Below are 22,553 nucleotides of genomic sequence, written 5' to 3'. Positions count from 1 at the left end.
AAACTGTTGGAAACAGCTCTGAGTCTGTCAAAGTTGCACCGACACACTTAAAGTTTATTGTAGTGGCACTAATCTTTTCTTCTTGTGTGTTTGTACCTGTGTCGTCTCTTCCAAAAACTCATGAGATCATCTCTTTGCCTTGGGCTATTGTACAACAGTAACTATAGCAAGCCTGAGATGGGTGTGGAGCAGACTTTAATTAAAGCAAAAATAAGGTTGATGGATGAGTTTGTCCTTGCTTTAAAACAAAAGTGGTTATCAAGATGCTGTTGTCTCTTCAATACAGGAATTATTAAACTGGGTCTTCTTTTCCTTTTGGGGATTTTTTTCTACTGTTTTTGTAAGTAAGTGTGTAAAGCAAATAATGTTTTTTGCAAAGTGCCTTTTAGATCAGATGAGCTTCACAATACAAAACAAAAAAAGACATGAAATACAAGTGCCATATAAAAGTGATAACTTAAGCTAAGGTCTGTGTAAAGGTCTGGGTCTTGAGCTGCTCGGTGTCCACAGTATCCACAAATCTTAAATCCAAAGTTAAGAAGCCATGACTTTGAGTCTGGTGTGAGGAAAAACCTACAAGACCTGGGCAAAGACCTCAGAGACTTACAGGTAATATAAGGCCACCATAGATCTCTGATACTGGCAGGTGCCTGACCATACAGAGCTCTAAATGCAATCAAAATAATCTTAAGGTGAATTTGATGGCCTGGAAAAAGTAAAGACCAAGACTGGAATTACATGAGACCTTTGGAAGACCTGGACAAAGGCCTTGCAGCAGCATTTTGGACCGATTGTAACAGACCCAAGGACATCTGGCTATTGCAGGGGACGAGGGAGTTAAAATACGCCGAACAAGATGAAATGAAAGCATGAATAGCTTCATATGCTGGTCAGGAGAAAGGAGATTTCTGATTGTGGATTTAGCTGCTGAAGGAACCAAGACTTCTGTGCATCCTATGGTCAGTTCACTTTTGGCGTTCTTCTCCCAAGTGCAATGACAAGCCGCTCTGAATCCTCTAACTAGTGATTGCTGTTACTTCTCAACCATGACACAATGTATTTTGTCACATATATATATCTATAATTTTTCTTGTTATCTGTCCAATGGAAGGAATGTACAAGATAAATAAGTTGAGATCCAGAACAGAGCCTTGGGTTACACCACAAGACAGAGATGCAGATGAAGAGCCATACTTACTGATACTGACAATTACTGATAGGAACCAATTCAGGGCTAGAGATACTGGTCCCACTCTGCCAGTCAGAATAATTCTTTCCAATGGTATCAAAAGCCACAATGAGTGCACTCTCCTGCATCACTCCAAAAGTACAATTTCAAAGTCACGGATTACGATTTTACATTTTAAAAAATGACAAGATTATGCTCTGTATAAAGTACAGTTCATTGTTTAAGAATAAACCCAACCTTTTTGACTTGTGACCCGTTTCAGGAAGTGTCTTGTTGGAACCTTTTCTCCTTTACACTTCTCATTCACAGTAAATAACTGTTCGAGGCCCTAAGAGGTCAAATTAAGCAATACTTTACAAAAAAGCTAAGTTTATAAAATACAAACTTGTGTTACATATCTTGCTTTTTTCCTCATGAGCTCTTTGTTGAGCTCAGTTAGAATAAATGCCCTAACTGTAATTTGAAGTATATGAGTTTAAAAGTAGTTAAAACCAGCTCCATCCCAAAATACCTCTTAAGAATGGATGCATGAATGTTAAGAAATTAATAATATAAATGTTAATACATCGTCATGACACCATTTTCCCACAGAACAAGTACATCTACTTTTGACTCTGAAAGTATTTTTTATATATAATACTTCTGTACTTTCATTTAAATGGTTTTGAATCCAGGACTTTTATACTTGTAATGGAGTATATTTGCTTTGTTGTACTGGTACTTTTACTTGAGTTAAGGATCTGTCCACACTGACATTGTCTTCCACTTCCCGAGAGTAAGTCACCAGATCTTTTCTCAGGTTTGATCTCATGCTTTGATCCACACTCTGTTTTCTTTTCTCTGTTTTCCCCCTATGGTTTGGCCTCTCTGCGCTCTGTTGAGTCAGCATCAAGTCAGACCCACCATCAGCCTCATATTCCCAGCCTCCCCTCATACACACTCACAGGGCCACACACAAACACGCACACACACATCCTCGTATCTTTCCCTTACAGTATTATCCTATGTCCTCAGTGCAAACACAAACAAGGTCCAGGAGAAGCAGGTGTCCCTCCACTGAGGTAAATAAACAGTAAACCAGGATCCAGGAGCAGGAGAGCGAGAGAGAAAGAGAGGGTGTGTGTGTGTGTGTGTGTGTGTGTTAGGCAGACAGGGAATGAGTGAGGAGGGGAGGGGGGATTTCTCTTAGTTTCTGTCACAGTGGGGAGAAACTTTGAATATCACTGATAGCATCTTTTAAGCCCCCTATGCTTCGAACAAAGCTGTTTGTTTTCACTCAGGGTTTCTCTTTTCATTACGTGCTTTTGGGTTTTAAGGTTTTATTGTAGATTTATGTTTATTTTTTAAAATCTTTTTATCACAAGTGGCCCATAGCTAGTTGTGGGGGATTATGAGGAGAAGAGGCAATACAAATACAGAATGTCACAGCAGCTCAAATTATATAATAGATAGATCAACAAGTCGTCCAACCTGAATCATAATACATAAGCTGCTGCACAGATGACCTACAGGCTGGACAGGCTCACATAGATAGATAGATAGATGATAGATAGATGACAAATAGATGGACAGATAGATATTTCTATACCAGACTTCCATTCTTGGATTTATGTTTCATGCCGCTTGCTGCAAATTGGGAACTGTTAAGAGTGGTACCTGATTTGGCTGCATGCTATTTAATCAGTTCATTTGCATGCTTTTGGTGATTCTGGTGGTTTCAGGGACTAATTTGCCTGCTTCTTACATGCAGCTGTGCAGACTGATGGTAATCTCTCCTCCAGGAGAACGTAAACAACAACTATCATTAGTGACACAGGAGGAGTATGTCTTCATGAAGTTATGAGGAAGGTTTACTTTACTTACACAGGAGGGAAAACTGGCCCACAACCATGTTACATCTTATCATCAGTTTGCATGAGTGGCCACCTGAAACAAGATTTTAGGACCCAGTTTTGTGGTATCTTCCTGGCATATGGGAGAGGAGAGGAAAAACTCACCTAACTATTTACCTATTTACGTTTCACTTGGTGTTGGTATATTACACTACACTTATTATAAAATATAAGACACACTCAGCTATACATGAATTTAAAGTAAAGAAAATCTTTCCCAAAAATCACATTAAATCACATTAACTAGGCTAATAACAACAATAAGAGATAGAAAGGCTATTAAATATATAAAGAAAAAATAAATGGACAGAAGAGAACTAAAATAAACTTGATTTACAGATTTCTATGAATTAGATCTTATTTTGTTTTGATTCATTTTGTTGATTTTTTTAAATTAAATTATTAGGCTCACAAAAACATAGCTGCTCCCACTTCAAATGTCAAAATATACAATAATATATACAATATGATTGTTTACGATCCTCATGAAAAACCAACTTAAACTTACATAAGGTATATTTAGTAGTTTAAGCTTTTGACCATATGACACAATGTTCCTTTGTAATGAATTGTGTAAGTTGAAATTTCCATTTTTTTCTGAGCTGCTCATCATTTGTTTCACTAATTAGATTCAAATTGATACATACTATTGTAACCATAAAGGCGCTACTATATGTGCAATTGAGTCACTATAGGGTCTTTGTTTATCACCACAAACACTGCAAATCTCTATAACGATGTATAACATATTCATGGCCTTGGTGATGCACCAATCTAGGACTCTGATACCGGTGCCAAAACTGACCTTTTTAAGCAGACTGGGTCTCTGCCTTTACATAAATGATCTGCATTAGCACATCTGCATTATTTATTGCCAGGACAGTTTCACAATTCTTTAAGTCTGTCTTGGAATCTTTAACCGAAAAGGCTGCAACTCTTGAGGATGAGACGAACTGCTGAAACCTCATATTAAGATCAGATCAGCTTTTGGATGCACTGTGAATCTGTGAAAGATGTTATTATGGGATCTTTCAGTGTCCAGTACAGCCAGAAGACGTGATTACTGTTTCAGTGTGCATATATGACTATTGCTTTAAGACTTGAAAAAGTGTGAATCTATCCTTTAAAACAGCTTCTTTGTTCATGTCAGTATAACCTGAGTCAGTCTTCAGGGCCGCAGATCTCTGGCCTCACCTAAATTACCTAAAAATGACTGCAATGAGTTGTACACATTGAGGTTTACAGAAATTACATTTAGGGCGAACACAATCTGATCAATTATTGGTATTTGCAGATACCCATTTAAAAAAAAAAAAAGTATGATCATTTTTATTTTATTTGATTTTCTTGGGGAGGCAGGGCTAAAGTAACATTACAGCAATCATCAGTCCATTCATACAAACTACTGAACGTGAAGCACTCTCACTCAACACACATGATCTGCCCATAAAGGCTGCAGTGATTAGCTGCTCCTTGCTCTTCCCGGTCTTTAACCAGCACACACCCCCTGGGTTGTGTGTGCAAATATGTTTCTCCAGACATACATTTATCTGCCCCAGACACGGCATCTGTTGTGACTGAGTTGTGACACTGGTGCATCCTCGATTTTTATTTTCTCTCCTTTTAATTCTTTAATCAGCTTGTACTGCTTTGTATGTTGTTTACTTGTTTTTTAAAATTTTTTTATTTTTATTTTTTAACTCGATTAAAGTTCCCTTCCCCAACCTCCGTGATTAACCCATAATGATAAAATCACATCCGTTAAACTCTGTTCTTCCACTGGTTCACCGTGAGTGTCCTACTCCAGCCCAGGTAGGCAGCCACGGGGAGCCAATCACGGTCTCAGCGAGGGTAATTGACAGTGTGGCCCCGCCCCCGAGTCCACCTGTAATCCAATCCGCGTCCCTGTCACAGGTAAAACCGGCCTCAATTTCTCAGCATTGCCCCAAAAAAGCGAGAAAAGCCGACAAAACCCGTTCTCTCAGTAGGGGAGACCTTGTTTGTTGCCGCGGCCCTCATCCAGTGTTTTCCACGGTAAAGAAGACGGATCGGATTTTCAGTACCAACTAGAAAGTCCAGTTCGACCGACCGAGATGTCACAGGAGCATGACAAGTAAGTTGTCCTGACTCTCCACTTTTAGCCTGCACAAGGAGGTTGTCACAATAACCTCTTAATACTGGTTCTAAATGTTTTTTTTTGTGGATTTTTTTTTTTTTTGCCCCCTTCTCTTTTTGCACTTTTTTTTTTTGTTGCGTTCACGGCACAGACGGATTTTAAAAAGCCGCGGTCACACTGTGGTCCACCTCTGACCCGCAGCTGCTGCCTGATATTTTAAGATTTGTTGTGGTATCTGTCTTGAACTTAAGCATTATTTTAGGATTATTGTGTCTGCTTAGGAAGGGTAAGTTTACTCTAAGTCTGGCTGCCAGGGGGGAAAGTGATAATATCTCACAGTTTACCATTGTGTAACTCCGCTTATTTCACCTGTCATGTTCAAGCCTGTACAGGTGTATCTCCACCTGCTGTGCGAGCAGAGGCGCCTGTTAGAATAAAAACTGTCCCGTGATGGCGTTGGGCGGTTTAGTGTTTGATTTTGCTTGAAGCTCTAACAGTTCATGTGGATAGTCTTAATGATGTTTGTTCAGGAATAAACATGGACCTCAGCAGGGAGCCCTCAGCTAAAGAAAACGGTCTCCGGAGGTGATTTTCTAATATACACAGGTAGAATATATATATGCATCGCGCTAAGTAATTCACTATATATAAAAAGATATATATTTTTCATGTGGTGAAAGATGATTAGTGTATAGTCTATGTTTTTTAAGGTAATGACAAGGAGACCTTTGAGGGGAGTGAAACTGTACACCTGTTAGGCGTTGGCCCGACTACTGACACAGACAATGTAAGCAAGCACAGGGCTATAAGAGGTTTTAGTGGATTTTACTCTACATGACTCAAATGTTTTGTTAAATTTATGGGTGAAAAAAAAAAAAAAAAAAAGCATAGATAAATGCATACATATCTAAATGTTGATACAGTTGTGTTTTTTCATGCTTCATGTACATTAAACATAACAGATGTCTGTGAATTCATGCTGCCTTACTGACGTTATTTCCTGCAAGTGAAATCTAATTTAATATCTTCCTGTAAAACAATCAAATGTTTTTTGTTGTTGTTGTTGTTGTTGTTGTTGTTGTTGTAGTAATGGATTACATTTCCTTAGCGTTTTATTGCCAGTAAATAATGGATCTTATCAGATTGCAGTTTATGACTGGCACAATTAGATATAGGATTACTAATTATCACTTTGGTTTGACCATTGAGGGGAAAAAAAGCTGTATTTGTTGTAGATACTCAACATGGAAACTGAGCCAGTCCGTTTACACCTTATCACAATGACTTTGTTGTGGCAGAAAATCTACAGGTGGATGATTGAGAATGTATTGTAGGGTTGTGTATTTTCCAAAGAATGACAAAGCACTCATGATCTAGATGAAACTTTGAGAACAGAAGCTTGACTAATGACTTTACTTTGTTCTAGTCATTAGGCCTAACACGTCTAAGTAAACAGAAGCTGAGCAAACATTTAGATTTAGTCCAAACAGGCAACTTCACACTTGAAATGTTCAATATTTTCTTACATACTGAAACGGAGTGCTGTATTGTCATTTCTATTTAAATGCGTGGCATTTACCTGAGTTCTGTGAGTGTGAAGTAATAATTAAGAAGATTATACGCAACTGAGACAGAAAAATACAAACTGGTGTGTTCTTATTAGTCTGTCCTGTTTACAAAGCAGCGACTCTCAAGGCCTCACAAGACGGAAGAGGAAGAAAAGGAGGGAGACGCAGGCGGCAGTAACTGCTCATAAGAACTCATGATTATTTTCCACAAACAGGTTCTCTTACAAAAACAGTAGCATGGCGCTGTTAAAGCACAGGAATGTAGCAGGGTCAGATACGTCACTTGCGGTTAGCTCCTCAGCCAATGAGCGATCCCCGAACCAGAGTCGCCTCACAGGACGAGCCTGTAGAGCATCTTTTTCTTGAGACACTTCAGTGGTTCGATGGCTGAGATTTGTTGCACAATAATGGAAAATCCTGAACAACAGGTCTCTCAGATAAAGAGCATCTTCATGGTTGATCTTTGCCTCATAACCTGTTTGTCTGTTTTGAATGAGGCTGTGATTGTAGGTCTTGGCATTGTGAAATCATTTCGTTTGCTGAATGCTTAAGAAAAGCCTATAGGCTACATAGAGTCGTGTCCACACAAATATTAATAATAATCCCTCAATTGTTTACATCAACTCACTTTTTTGAAAATATCACATGATTAGGAGTTTTAAATGACATCGCATGAGCTAATCTCTGCATTAACAGAAGCATGAACATCAGTATCTTATGAACTCTGCCCTCCCACAGTAAGCGTGCGGTCCTGGTTCTCCAGAATGACCCAAGTTATGGCGGCCAGCGTCGCTCCTTCACCACAGAAGACGAAGCCTGGAAATCGTTTCTGGAGAACCCGCTGACAGCCGCCACCAAGGCCATGATGAGCATTAACGGAGACGAGGACAGCGCTGCAGCTCTCGGCCTGCTTTACGACTACTATAAGGTATCAGGGAAACCTTAGAAAATTACTTTCATGATCACACAGGAAAAGATTTTTCAAGTTTCTTTTCATCATAAATTTGAGGTGGATTCAGGAGCAATCAGAAGTGGACCATCTTATGTTACAAATCCTTTCAGGCTTTACCGATATGATCAACATTCATACTGACAGCCGACCATTAAGCAACATCTGTGAGGCACAGCCTATGTCATGTAACTGATCTAGCTGGCCATATAGAGAGCAGGATGACCCGAGTTGTTGGATGTGATGTGGTCAGACGCTGAGCGGCTGTGTTTACCCTTCCCATACAGGTGCCCAGGGAAAAGAGAACAATACCCCAGAGCAAGCCAGAAGCCCTGGTCTCTGATGTGGATCCCAACAAAAGGCGAGTGACAGACCTCTCCTAATACCAACCCCCCTCCCCTCCCCAATAAAAATAAAAGCACAGCAGAGGGGAACCACGGCACGAAGGGAATGGAGATTTTCAAGCTCTTTAACATTCTCTGAATTTTGTGAGTGGATTTGCATGTACAGAGCGCTCATTTACCGAGCTGAGCTCTCCAAGGAAACCACCCTGTTCAAGCTTGAACCCATTTATTTAAGAATTCAACTAGTTTTGTTCTTTAGTTAACAGAGAGTTCGTAAGATTTCAGTCTCATTGAGCTCAACAATCAAGTGATAAAAAAGAATTAAAAACTGTTACAGAGTTAAATATATCAGATGTAAAAATGTAAAATCTCCAATAGGATTGGAAGAATCTAGAGCTTTTAAATTTACAGTAAATGGTTCGTTAATCAATCAGTGACTTCAGGATGTATAGATGAATATCATGATTTTTTACAAGATAAAAATAACAAGCTGGATAAGACTTTTAATCCAATACTACATATGTGGTGTTTTCCTTTGTTTGCTTGTTGCAGACACCAGATCCAGGCTGGACACACTGTTGCTCAACTCCAGGAAGCCAGTATGGAGAACAGGATCCAGGTCCTGAAGGGGCCCTTCAATATTCTTCAGCTGGCCCAGGACAAGAGGGCCCAGTTCCCCTCACCAGGTCTGTTCACACTCAATAATGTGCACAGGCGTAAGCAGCTTAAAAGCAGTAAACTTGATCATCAGTTTGCTGATTTTTGTCCTTTCAGACACGACCGTTACAGTTTCCATTGCTGCCGTGCCAAACTACCCGCCCGTCAAGACAGAGGTGCCCACCCACGGCTTCTCAGTGACCGTGCCAAACAACTGCGCCGAAACCGACAGCCATGTGGGCGTCTTCGACCGCCAGCTCGCCCACAACGCAGTCCAGTTCAGCCCCAGCACTCAGTCCCGCACGCCCCCCGACTCCACCTTCTCCGAGAGTTTCAAGGATGGTTCCCAGGAGGTGAGTGTTTCGATCCCCCTCTTTCTAAACCCTGCTGCTGCTCTCCCTACAACCTCCCCTCCTCCCCCTCCTCTCCTTCACTTTCCTCTCTTCTCTCAGAACCTTTCCATCAGACAATAGGATATTCACCTGATCCCATGGAGCCAGCGGTGGGCTCAGTCTTCCCTGGTTTTATTTGAACATGCCAAAATAGCGGCTAGTATGTTATTATGTCATTGTCTCACCAACACAATAAAGTGCTGTACTTTTCTCCTACAATAGCCAAATCCCTTTCTCTCTCCTCTTTCTCTTTTTTAACCTGGAGGCGAATTACCTTAGGAAAACTTAACCCAACAAAACTCCAGTACAGGAGGAGGAGGTTTGGGGGGGGGGGGTAGCAACAGAATATAGAGGCATTTTTAACAAAAAGAAAGGGAGATAAAGGGGAAGAATGATTTAACAAAACCTACACAAACTGTGATAAGTGGCGAACAAAAGAGAGGGAATTCCCTAAAGGGCACTGCATTAAAATGTCAATTATTCCTCTGGTAAATTATAGGAAGAGCCAATTAAAACAAATCATTTAAAATCAAAGTGAAGCAGTCGTTCAGCATCCTCTTTTTGTTGTTTCTTAGTTCATACTCTGAACCTTACTTTATCTGTTTCCTTTGTGTGTTGCAGGTGTTTTCCTTCCCAGGAGATCTCCAGTTACGTATGGCCTCCATGACGCCCGAGGACTACACTCAATTTAACACCATGCCAGGGTAAGTCGTGCTGCTGCCGGCCTCCCGTCCGACTTCCACCGCCACACCGCCATTCAGCTCTTTACACAACACCGCAGAAAAGGCCTCATTCATCGCAGTCACTGGGGAGACACCAGACTCCTCTCCGTGTGAAAGACGAGAGTCTGCACACACGGGTGTTATCTGGCTCTGCTTTGACACCACGCTGATTTTAGGTCACGATTTACCTGCAGCAGCTATATATAGCAGGCCCTTTTAAGTTTCACCTACTGTTTTATTTCTGTCTTGAGTCAAACTTGAATTATTTGACATTCTCTCAATATAAATGCAGAGATATCCATTTCTAAGTACAGTTTTTAGTGTAAAACATGTCTTTACTAGATTCCACCTTTATTTTCCTGCCTGTTAGGAATAATTTTGAGTACACTCTGGAGGCATCCAAGTCTCTGCGTCAGAAGACAGGTGATGGGACAATGACGTACCTCAACAAGGGCCAGTTCTACCCGATCACCCTCAGGGAGATTGACAATAAAGGCATGCATCAACCCATCACCAAAGTCAGGGTAAGAAAGAGCAATAAAAATACACCTGAAACAAGTAACAACTTTTGTTTATCGGCTGTTATCACAGGCTAAATGTTATTATAACATATATATTTGTCATTGTGTGTGTTATATCATTTCCAGAGTGTAGTGATGGTGGTGTTTGGAGAGGAGAAGTGCAGAGATGATCAGCTGAAACACTGGAAGTACTGGCACTCCAGACAGCACACAGCCAAACAGAGGTGTCTCGACATCGGTAAGAACATCTGTTTTTTGATTTAACAGTCAGTTAAGTTTAAGAGATGTTGCCTGTTTGACAAGACAGGAGAGCTGCAAGTAAGACTCAACTTAAAACTCTCCCGTGCAATGTCTGAGACACTGTTAGTGCAATTTTTATGACTTACATGAGTCAGTGATTCATCCTGGGGCACTGATTGGCTGACAGCTGGGGTGTTTAGGAGTTTAGTTTTAACATGGAACAGGCTGATTAATCATCCTGTGTCTGCACAGTTAAGTGCTAGGGATTAAGTCTGCAGGAGTTAATACCTCAGTTTTCTTCTTAACTTTTCTGACTTGCTAAAGTGTTTTTCCATTTGTTCATTTTTGTTTTTAATTGTATTTTTGTACATTAACATGTTTCTAATTCTGGTTTTACATCTCACTTTACAGCATATTTTGTCACTAATTACTTGTTGGTTGTTACAGCTGATTACAAGGAGAGCTTCAACACCATCGGCAACATCGAGGAGATTTCCTACAATGCCATTTCCTTCACCTGGGACACCAATGAGGAGGCCAAAGTAAGACAACGAAAGACACTTGTACACACCCAATACACGCAACTTCACAGATATACAACTGATCGATTCCATCTACCAATCACAAGGCTGCTTCTAACATCTTTGACGTGGCAGATTTGGACTAACTCCAGAATTAGATGTGTGTGCAAATGCTGCTGTTCCTGCTGCGGTGTTCATGTAAAAACAAGTACAATGTTTGGTTCACAGGGTCACTGGTGATCCATGGTTTCTGTATACTTCCTTATCTTGAACTCTTAATATGAGCTTTGAACTTTTCACATCAAACCCTAAGCCAAAAATAGACTGCTTATCTCTTTTAAGGTCCTGTGTGGTTTTTGCCGCAGACCAGAATTAAGGTTTCAGGTGTTGACACCCCTTTGTTTGTGATCATCATCCACGTTGTTCATTGTGATCCTCCAAAACGGTCGTTTAAAGAAAATAGGGGCCTAAACAGAAGAGTGAGGATGCTGTCATGTGGTCATCGCCACTCCTCTTGTGTGTTTAGTGAGATTGCGTAGAGGCAAGGAGGTGTGTGTGTGAAATTTCCTGCACTCTGCGCATACATTCTTGACTCGTCCAACCTGCCCGTCACCCCTATTGTGGAGCTGAACGTTAAGGTATTTCTGCATACACCAGACAGGAGCAACAAAGGGTGCAGGAATGAGGAAACACAGCAGGGGGGGACGAGGATTTGTCATTTAACAAATAAAATCCCATCCAACAGGTGACAGAAAGGTGGAGCTCCAGTCCGCTCTTCCACTCTTGATTTTTTTTGGTTGGGTTTGACCCTCATGTTGCTCTCTGGCACGGTTTCACCATCAGGCTGAGATGGATGACGCTTGTCAGGCTAACAAACAGACAAAGAGACAACATGGTGCCTTGGCTCATCTCCAGCCTCGTGCTCTCTGTAGGAAACACTTAAAATAAATGAAGTCAAATGCAACTAACCTCTCTCACATGGACACAAATACACACATACACACACGCACACACACACACACACACACACACACACACACACACCAGGATGTGGGTCCAACTGTCTCATGACTCGAGGCCTGTATCCATAGGATGTTCATCCTTGTGTGTGCTCATGACTTCACCGTGTGTGTATTTTTGGAAGCACCACCCGCCAAGTTGTTTTAGCATCTCATCAGTGTGTTGTTAAATGACTGGTGAAGACATGTGTGTATGTGTGGCTTGCCCTTGGGGTGATTACCCTGCAGTATATACCACATGTATTTGCAAGGGGCAGGGCAGCCCCTCCTTTATGTTTACCTACTCTGGGGCAATTTACTGGAATCATCACAAAAAACGTGTGACAGTCTATGCATTATTTTTTGTCTTTGTTTAGCACAAACCCAGCTATAAGTCTGACTTATCATTTCATCCTTTTAGCAAATTGAAGATGCCAGAAACACAAAATACATGAAAAATTACGCATAATAAAACTCCAACTCTGCAACTCTTAAGTGACAATCAGTCCAAATATTATTATAGAACAGGTCAACGTCATAAAAATTTGTTTTGCTGTTAACATGCACAAATAATGCAGAAACGCAAGAAGTAAAACTAAAATACAGTAAATGTATTTACATCCAAAGTGGTTTTAGCCCAGCTAATTTTGTGCAATTTCATTGAATGTCAGTGTATGCTTGTAAATCAAATGTAATTTTTTTTTTTAACCTTTTTATAATATAAAAAATAATTTCTAATATAATTTATCTCTGCTGCTTAGACCTGAGGTCCTCTCCATCAGTGGTCTAACAGTCTGTTAGCGTATTTTGTTGACATAATGATAACCTGTTTTCAACATGGGAACCAGCGGGACAAAGGAAAAATTATGACTAGAAAAATTATAGCCTGTGATGACTAAAGTCGATCAATAGAGGGCAACACAGAACACTGAATGCACCGTTTAGGCCTCTGCTGCTGAAAGGCCTCCACTATGACAGTGGCGCCAATGTGGATGATGAAAAGTGGGAGGTTCTGTTTCTTTATGATTTAAAGGATGAGAGTATCACTTCAGTTGCTGTTGACTTCAAATGTTTTGTTTTTAATTGCACCAAATCTTTACATGTGAAGTTGGCCTTTTTTCTCTTTGTTGTTCCCAACTTCTTCATCTTATTTGTCCTGTTTTCTTCCTCTATCCTCTCTCCACAGATCTTCATCTCTGTCAACTGCCTGAGCACAGACTTCTCCTCTCAGAAGGGGGTGAAGGGTCTTCCTCTGAACCTGCAGATCGACACCTACAGCTACAACAACCGCAGCAACAAGCCCATCCACCGTGCCTACTGCCAGATCAAAGTCTTCTGTGACAAGGGAGCGGAGAGGAAGATCCGAGATGAGGAGAGGAAGCAGTCCCGCCGGAAAGGGAAGGTGGCCGACATCAACGCTAGCCTGTCCTGTGAGTAATTCAGAAGTATTTTACCTTGTGTAATAAGAACAAAGAAGGGACTGAAACTGTCGTTATTTGATCTAGGTTCTTTTCACTCTGATATGCATTTATTCTCGTTAGAAATAACATATATCAACGCAACAATAGCTGTAGCTGAAACCCCAGCTCGCTTTCTCACCAAGTCATTTAAGATTAACTTTTTTCATCTTAAAGCTGCACTGATCAATATTTTTACGTGAACAATTGGTGAAATCACTATGTGTATGCTGTTTTCAGCATAAAACCTCTGATAAGCCTACTGCACACTACCTGCTAAGCATCACATAGCAGACATGGAAAATTAGCAACTAACTGGTGAACATAGTGGTGCTTTTAGCAGATAAAGAGCAAGATATTTCCCTTTACTGGAAGTTACTGGAAACCAAAGCGGAGCTAAAAGCAGAGTAAATATTGGACTTATATACAACTCTCCATAAATGTTAATGTTACTCCACATATGCTGGATGTGTAAGTGACGATAATTTTTTTGCTAACATGTTCACTGTGGCAACTTTAGAAGCTGATGGTCTGTCATTTTTGTGTTTGCAGCTTGTTGTGGTGCCCCCAAGTGGCCAAACGAATACATTAATGCAGGTTTGAAGATTTAAAACGTCCCTCTACGTGAAGACTCATTAAACTTCTTTCTGTTGTGACCTTTTTCTCTTCCAGTTGTGGATGTCAAGGTTCCCATCCTCCAGAAACGCAATGATGTGACCATCTTCAAGATGATGAGCGACCTTGAGACACAGCCTGTGCTCTTCATTCCTGACATTCACTTCTCTACGTTCCAGCGCCATGTGAGTGCCAACCACAGACACAAATCTCCAAAACCACCAGTATTGTTTAGTATAGCACACAGTCACCAGTCTTGTGTATAATTTCTGGGAACTTACATGTTTTTTGCTACAGTCATGTACCACTCGTAGCACCTTAGGTGGTCCATAAACAGTTTGTTTTTGAGCTTCCACCCACTCTTCAGCCAGCTGGGTCGAGGTGACCTGCTTGCTTGCTAGTTGGCAAGAACAGAGAGTTCTAGTTTCCAGCTCTGATAGCAGTCCCACATACTGATGGCTGTATTTCAGAATGCTTACTCACAAGATGAATCATTTACTAGTGATTCAAAACAAACCAGGGGGTTCAGAACATACTACCTATGCGTATGCCCAGAGGCAAAGGAAGTAGGTAGATTCAAAGACAGAGAGAGGACTGCAGTTTTGTTACTGATGTGTGGATACTATTTGTAGCAGAGGAGATGTCCAGATATATATATATATACTGTGCTGAGTGTTGCAGGGATGAATGGGTTTTTGGTTAGATGACTGAAATAAGCTCAAGACATTTTTATGTGTTATTCTACAACATAAATTACATAAGTAATTTCCCCATTCATGATTTTTTTTTTTTTTTTTTTAGCTTTTAAGTATCTTAAGAAAGATGGTTGCTAACAAGTGGCTAAATGACACTATAAAGGCTGTCATAGACATTAAATGTCATCACGTTCAACATGAAAACCAATCCATTCGCCAGTCCCCCTTCACAGCCTTGTTGTGTTTATACTGCAAACTATTATTGCCTTTCTAAGAGGAAAGGCTTTTGTAGAGGAGGTAAGTTCACTAAGTCAATTTTAAGTTGGTGTTGGTGACAATGAAGTCATGCAATGGTGGTGTCATTGGTTTATAGCCTAACATGAGATTTTTACCTCTGGCGATTGTACCTAGGCCTCAAAAATCATAAAAGTGGTGTTTATTTGTAAAGATTATCTTGCTGAATGTAAACTTCTGTTTGTCACAGAGCTATCTGCTTAACTTTTTCTTATAACCCAAAAGCCAATGGAAAAATTAAGTGGCTTTTTGTAAAGGGAACCAGGGTGATGCTAACCTCTAAATATGTCTCCCATGCAGCACTCTCTAAGGGTAGAAAAGACAGTTGGCAGGTACAAAAAGGCTGGAGCATGCGTGCAGCTTGTCAGGTTTTTATCAGTGTCAACCAGCAGTAGCTGGTTGGTCCTGTGAATGGACCCTGAGCTTTGCTTCAGTTAGGATGAACACGTCACATGACGCTTACAGAGGAGTGTGCACCTGGCCTGCATGCAGTAGTTTTTTTGGTCATTTGCGTATTTCAGGCACTTTCCATGTTTTCTGTGAGAGGACTTGTACAATGAACCACTTTATTTATGGTGAAAATGTCGACACTGAAAGATTCACCCATTGAGAAATGTCACTATTTCTGAACTTTAAGTGCCCCCTGCTGGTCAAATTATCAGCAACCCCAGCTGAGCACAAGTAACAAAAAGTCCCCTTTCTCCCTTTTCCTCATTCTCGCTAAGTTTAATTTCCTAGCAGTACAGCTGGGGTACAGACAGGAGGTTATTTTTGGTTTTGCCAGTGACATTGAACCTGACTGAAATGTCTGCAGACGTGCTATCTGTTTCCGATAAACTCTGAGTTTACCGAGTCCAACTCAGAATAGAATTCTATTAACAGCAATGCCTGTAATCAATACAGACACAGGGCAAAAGGCTCCAAAAAATGGAAGCTTTCCAGGAAAGTTTAAAAACATACTTTTCTAAGAATTAACGAAACAATTTTTTGGTTGGCCTCATGGAAAATAATGTTGAAATTATGAAATGGGTTTCATAACCTCCTTGATTTATTTAATAAATAAATAGAGCCCCTTAAGAGAGGATGTGATATATATATCATATATCATATAACTGATATGCAGAGCAGCAGAGTTAAAAACTATTTAACTGATTTTTAACTGATTTTTTTCATTTTAGTTTATTTATCTGCTCAATTAGAAAATAAAAAATTGAACATAAGGTGTATTTCAGCATTGATTGATTAGTCAATCAACACAAAATTTATTTTCAACTATTTGGATAATTTAATTTTTTCAGTCAAGAAATTCCTCTCAGTGTGAGGATTTAATGCTTTTCTTTGTCATACAAAATCAGAATCTTTGGGGTTTGGACTGTTGAAACTATAACAAGCATTTTTCACAATTTTCTGACATTTTATTAGATAGAAGTCTTAACCAAGAAGGAGAAGTTGTAGTTGTTGTAAGTTGTAACACGACTGTATTTAAAAGTATTCTGTATTTCACAGGAAAAATAACAGAAAACGTGCCCCCCCCCCCCTCAAAAAAAAGAAAAAACACCTGTGACCTCCTGTCAGGGTTCAGACCTGCACTTTGATCAGCATTGCTCCAGCTGTAGCTGTGCAGGCTTTGCTTCATATATGCAACTCTACTGCTGATTAGCTGGTGTATGTTGACCAGGCGCAGTTCTCGGTGATAAAGGAAGAATAAATGGGTCAACAAAGGAAACTTTTTGGACGTGGCTGTTGACTTTGCCTTTGGACTGGTTGACTGATTTAGCCGCCAACATAATGAGCCTGAACTGCAGCAGTTGCAAAGTAGTACATTTTATGCATGCACTTCCATTGCAGAATATACTGCTGATTAAAGTCAGATTTTGGTGCATTTTAAAGACAGTTATTATTATACAAATCAATGGCAGACATCATTAAAAAGTCTCATTTCAGAGATATAGTATAGTTGCTGTTTTGTTTTTTTTCCTATAAGTTCCAATTGAGTAAATTTATGCCTCTGTTTTTTTTTTTGCAGCCTTTCGCAGCAGAAGATGGAGAGGACAGGTGAGTTCATGAATCCCCAATTTCACCCTTGTTCTTTTCACACTTTCTTTTTAGTAGTTTTGAACCGAGAGGACCTTTGACACCCTTCCAAGTAAAGGGCATACACGAATACATATGTTGTTTCTAAGAAATGCCCGTGGGCTTTGAGTGCATACGTGTCTGTGTGTGTGTGTGTGTGTGTGTGTGTGTGTGTGCTTGTGTGTGTTTAATAGGCTGTTAGCAGGTCATAAAGGGCATTTAAGCAGTGATTTATGTGTGTGTTTGTGTGTGTGTTTGTTCACTGCAGCTCGGGCATGAAGAGATTACCCTTCAGTGATGATGAGTTCGGTTCACCCCCAAACAAGGTGGCGAGAGTGGAGGAACCAAAGAAAGGTACTAAATGTGTTTTTGTTGTGTGTGTGTGTGTGTGTGTGTGTGTGAGTGTGTGTGTGTGTGTGTGTTTTGCTGCTGCAGTGTAGTGCCGCGACTGTTCACATGCCGGTCAGGGGTATGAGAATGATGCTCTTCTCTGGGGCTAAATCAGTGTGTGCGTGTCATGGGTGTGTGTATATCCACCTTCCCTTTCTAGGCCATGTGATTATTCCAGGTCTTTCAAAACACACACACGTGTCTGAGGCCTCCACTCACCCAACAAAATACCACTGATCACTACGTGCACACACACACATGCAAACAAGCCTGTGCCCTTTACCCCATATCCTATTCATAGGCATATAAGGCTTCTTTCCAATACTGAATATATAAATAAATTCTGTAAAATGTCTTGTAGCTAGAAGAGGAAAGTTTTAAACCGTTAGGCCTCACCTTGATCTTTTAAAACCTGTTTCACACTGATTCTGTGTGAATACATTTGCATATACTCAATAGCTTCAGTAACCCAGACTAGGTCTTGTAAGCTAAGTTTTAGTCTGCAGGACTTTAGTCTGGAAACCATCCACATAGAATCGATAGAAACCAAATCATATGTGTAACAAACCAAATGGGGATGTGTCGGGGTGTCCCAAGAAATGAGGTGTCACCAGATACATCTATTGCTGAAAATACTGTGTATTTTTCCAGATTTTCTCTCTATTTGTGCTTTTAATGTGCTGTAATTGAACCTCTCAAAGCCTCTAAAAGTCCTTCAAATAAACAATCTCAGAAGCAAAAGAATCACTTCTGTGGTCTTTGAACTGCTCACAACTCTTGTCCACAAAGGCCATAGCCTTTGATGAGAGGTTGCAAGTGAACATGGCGTCATTTTAAGGAGTTGCAAGCAAAAAAAGTTGGGAACCACTGGTTTAGATGATGCTGTAACTTCCTTAAACTTGGAGCTATAGTTGATTTAGATATATAATGAAGCATGATTCAGCAAAAAGCGTGGTTGAGTTGTCACCTTAAATTGAACAAAAAATAGTTAAAATGAAGATTTGTAACCTTCTCACAATAGCTGTCATGTTTTTCTAGCTAGAGAATTGGCAACCTTGCGATGGTTTGGGTGGTATCTCTGGAGGTCTGTCAATCATCTGTTGTACAGCCTCCTTGAAATGACGTCTGTCTCAAATGAAGTTATCCATGGCTGCTGTGGACCACAGTGAGCAAAGCAGAACTGTGGCCAATAGCAGTACAACAGCCGTATAAGGCCAGACATCACCATACAGTCGCTTTATTCTATTTCACCTCTGTCTTACTTGGTTTTAGTCCCTATGCAGAAGTGGATCCAACTAGTGAAAACTCCTGTACGCATAATTACATTTTTAAATGGAGGCCTACTTGAAAACAGAGGAAGTCTAAATAACACAAAATCTTATTTAGAGACCAAAAATATCACAAGTTCCTGCAAACAGGTTGGAAAACAATATGAGAAAATCTATTTAGAGCGAGATCTATTTTGAGAAGACTGGGTGTAGTGAATGAGAGGTGGCTCCGTCATTCTGTGTGTGTCTCCTTACAATCATACCAGTGTTGTATGATAAATGTGCTTCCTAGGTGTGCTTTACTGGGCACCGTGCCACTTCTTTGATAAGTTTGGATGAATGCCCATGCAGTCTGGCAGGGGGAGTATTTAAAACAGTCTGGTGCATTAGCCTATATATCTGCAAATGTACTACTACTGCTAAACATACAGTATGTGTGCATGTGCGTGAGCTTTGCTACTTAGAAATAAAGTCGGGGATGTACTAAAGCCACAAACCCTCAACCTCACACAAATGTACCAGACTAGCAGTTAATAAGTACAGCCTGATGCAAATATGTGCTTTATGTTTGCATGTGACTGTCGTCTGAGGTCAGATTTGGGTTTACATTTGTGTCCAATCCATAATTGCTTTGCTTTGACACCCATCTGCCTCCTCTTTCTCTTTCCACCACACAGTCCTGCTGTACGTGCGCAAAGAAACAGAGGAGGTGTTTGATGCCCTCATGCTGAAGAATCCCACGTTGAAAGGCCTGATGGAAGCTGTAAGTTTATTGTGCTGGTAATGGCTTGTATTGCACTTAATGTTCTTGTTTTACATTGGTGGTCTTAGCAACGCACACTGCAGCTTGACACCCAGCTCTCTCTTGTGTGTTTAAGCGACTATGCCAAGAGAAATGACCTGTGACAGGACCCCAGAATAATGTCAGGAACAATTAGAACAAGGAATGGATTGGGGAAAGAGACATAGAGAGGGTGTGTGGGGGTTAAAAAGGGACACGGGGGACAACAAAGTCAAGAGAGGGGGCAAAAGGGGCTAATGGAGGGGAGGGAGAGGGGAAAAAGTTGTGGAGAGGAGGTAGAGGCATCCTGGGGAGAGAGAAGAAGATGAGGGAGTGGAGTAAGAGTCATGTATCCTAATTATGGAGAGCCATAATATGCATAATCTGTGCTCATGTTTTTATGTTTCTTTCAAGAATTTTACACTGATTTGTATTTTTCCTCATCCAGATTTCAGAGAAGTATGAGTTGCCTTTGGATAAGGTTGGAAATGTGTATAAGAAGTGCAAGAAAGGGTGAGTATCAGTTATTAACATATACACCCTGTATCTGAAACTTTGTGAGAGCCTGTCATAAGTGACTTTATATTCCATCTTTTACCTTTACCTCAGGTATTTATTCTCCTTCAGCAGGAATTTCCTCAGGGGCTTGCTGACACAGTTTTACCTAAAAAATGCAGATGAACTTGTAGCTGAATTTAGTTTACCTTCAAAATACAAATATTAAGAATGTCAGTCGGCCCTTCTTAAAGGAGGTCAAACACAAAACTGACATTTACCCAATTTAAACATTCAAACATACTTCTATTTAGTAATTTATGACTTAATTGACCACCAGCAATCAAACTAGCTGCAGTGATGTACAGCAACCAATCATGAGCTATAGGGATAGACTCATACAGAATTAACTGAGATCACCTTAATAGCAGTCTATTAAGGTGATTGATCAATTCTCTGTCCAGAGATAGCTCCACCCAGCATCTTGAAAACTCACTATAACATATTATGTCTAGTTTTTCAGGCTGTTTCCCCCCAGTTTCCACTATTTGTGCTAAGCTAAGCTAACTGTCTGCTGGATGTGGCTTCATATTTACTGTGCAGAGATTAAAATCAGCATACAAAGAAAAGCATACATATAATAGTTTTTTTTGGGATGCGGAAGTTGTAGACAAGACACTAACACCCATATCTGTTTTAAAACAGTATTCTAGTCCACATGGATGACAACATCATCAAACACTACTCCAACGAAGACACCTTCCAGATTACCATGGAGGAGTTGGGTGGCATGTACAAACTCACCCTCACTGAAATCTGATTGGACCTGGGGAGGTGACATCATCCTGAACAGAGGGGTGGTGGACAAATTGAGCCATTAGGAATAGTGGTTTACACAACTAGCCATGCAGTGATTATGGACCTGATCTGACATTGAAATCATGTTGTCTGTGTGCTGTTCAGTGTCAAACAGATTTTAAAACACAATGTCCCAGTGGAGGTATTTAAAAAGCCAGAGCTCTTAAGAGACAACAATGTTGATTAGATATGTAAGATATACATTTTACTTTATTTCAAGATGTTTTGTTTGCATGAGAATTAACAAGTGAGGACACATTTAATTGTTAAAAAACCTTAGTTTTGTATTTACTGAGAATATGAGTTGGACCTCAAATCTGAGTGCCTTTTTTTTTTTTTTGTTTTGTTTTTTTTTTGTAAATTTTGTTTGAGATGTCCCAAGCGATTGTGGAGCTGCTATACCTCATTCTATGCAAGCAGCAATATTTCTCATATATTTGACTTTTATCAGGAGAAACAACTTTTTCCCTTCCTAAAGCCTTAGCACTGATGAGTACAATCTATAAAGGTGGGAATTTAGTGCACAATATGAAGACAGCAAATTTCTGATGGAGCCTCAGTGGTTCAGTGTATTAATGCTAAACAAGATGGCAGTATTTAGTGTGTAAAACTTCAACCATCATACAGTTAGGCTAGAATATTGTAAATGTTTGTGGTATATTTTTAGCATAGGTTACACACTGTTTGTGAATGAAATTGCTCAAAAGATATTTTTCCTCAGATCAATCTAAATAATGGCCTCTTTGTAAGTAAGTATTAAACAGTTACTAAAAATATTGATAATAATTCTACAATACAGCTTCCCTTCCCTTGTAGACTAGTTTTCTGAATGATGGTAAAATAGGTAAATTAATGTCTTGGACAGTTTAAATAAGACTGCTCTGGAGGTGCAATATGATGTTTAGGTTTTGACACATTCAGAAAAGAAATTCCTCGATTGCCATAACTACAGTATATAATGCATATCAATTGATAAAACAGATTTTTTTTTAAAGGAAATTTTGTATATATACACTATAAAAAGGATCTAGATGATCCCTTCTTTTGTATTGCAGTACTTATTGTGTATATATTTATTAAGAGAATGGATGTGGGTCTTTTTTTTTTTTTTAACCATATTTACTCAAATTTTTATTATTCTTAATAATATAATGTTTTTTTCTTTTTTTATATAAAGTTATTCTAACATTCTATGTCAAGGTATAAAAAGTTATTAACATGTTTTTAATTGATGTTTTTCTCTTTTTTTTTGTAAAAGATTTGTTGTACAAAGTGCCTAATAAAAGCTCCCCTGTAGCTGTCATTTCTGTTGTCAGAGAATTTTTCTTACTCATCTTCTCTCAAAGTATTCAATTTCAGCCATTTCACCATTCACCTTACGATGGATTTGTAAACTACAGACATGAGTTGGTTTAATAAAAGAATTGTAGGTCTGTCAGTGGTTGAGGTGTTGAGCTGCAGCAGAGATTAATTGTGCCAGTGCCAGTGTTTTCTGCGTCTGTCCACAGGAACAGATGT

The 22,553-nt window shown here is 39.8% G+C and overlaps 1 protein-coding gene across 4 annotated transcripts; it reads left to right on the top strand.

The window, feature by feature from the left end:
• The first annotated feature begins 5,016 nt into the window (after positions 1 to 5,016).
• grhl1 (grainyhead-like transcription factor 1) lies at positions 5,017 to 22,338 on the top strand. 4 transcript variants are annotated; one of them, XM_071498471.1, is made up of 17 exons: positions 5,511 to 5,803; positions 5,908 to 5,984; positions 7,504 to 7,693; positions 8,002 to 8,075; positions 8,611 to 8,744; positions 8,833 to 9,068; positions 9,729 to 9,811; positions 10,200 to 10,353; positions 10,477 to 10,588; positions 11,038 to 11,132; positions 13,296 to 13,539; positions 14,239 to 14,366; positions 17,197 to 17,225; positions 17,512 to 17,597; positions 19,579 to 19,664; positions 20,131 to 20,195; positions 20,883 to 22,338. In XM_071498471.1, exons 3-17 carry the CDS (start codon positions 7,628 to 7,630, stop codon positions 20,995 to 20,997), a joined length of 1,707 nt encoding a protein of 568 aa, XP_071354572.1. In that variant the 5' UTR covers positions 5,511 to 5,803; positions 5,908 to 5,984; positions 7,504 to 7,627; the 3' UTR covers positions 20,998 to 22,338. The 4 variants fall into 4 exon arrangements, with proteins under 4 accessions (XP_071354570.1, XP_071354573.1, XP_071354572.1 ...); XM_071498469.1 differs by lacking the exons at positions 5,511 to 5,803; positions 5,908 to 5,984 and adding an exon at positions 5,017 to 5,194; XM_071498472.1 differs by lacking the exons at positions 5,511 to 5,803; positions 5,908 to 5,984 and adding an exon at positions 5,224 to 5,483.
• The last annotated feature ends 215 nt before the right edge of the window (positions 22,339 to 22,553 follow it).

The sequence above is a fragment of the Trachinotus anak genome, unplaced genomic scaffold, assembly GCF_046630095.1.
Source record: "Trachinotus anak isolate AG129_WGS33_773 ecotype Australia unplaced genomic scaffold, CSIRO_AGI_Tana_v1 ptg000015l, whole genome shotgun sequence".
Classification (NCBI taxonomy): Eukaryota; Metazoa; Chordata; class Actinopteri; order Carangiformes; family Carangidae; genus Trachinotus; species Trachinotus anak.
The sequence above is the reverse complement of the archived record's forward strand: the minus strand, read 5'-3'. Positions and strand labels throughout refer to the sequence as shown.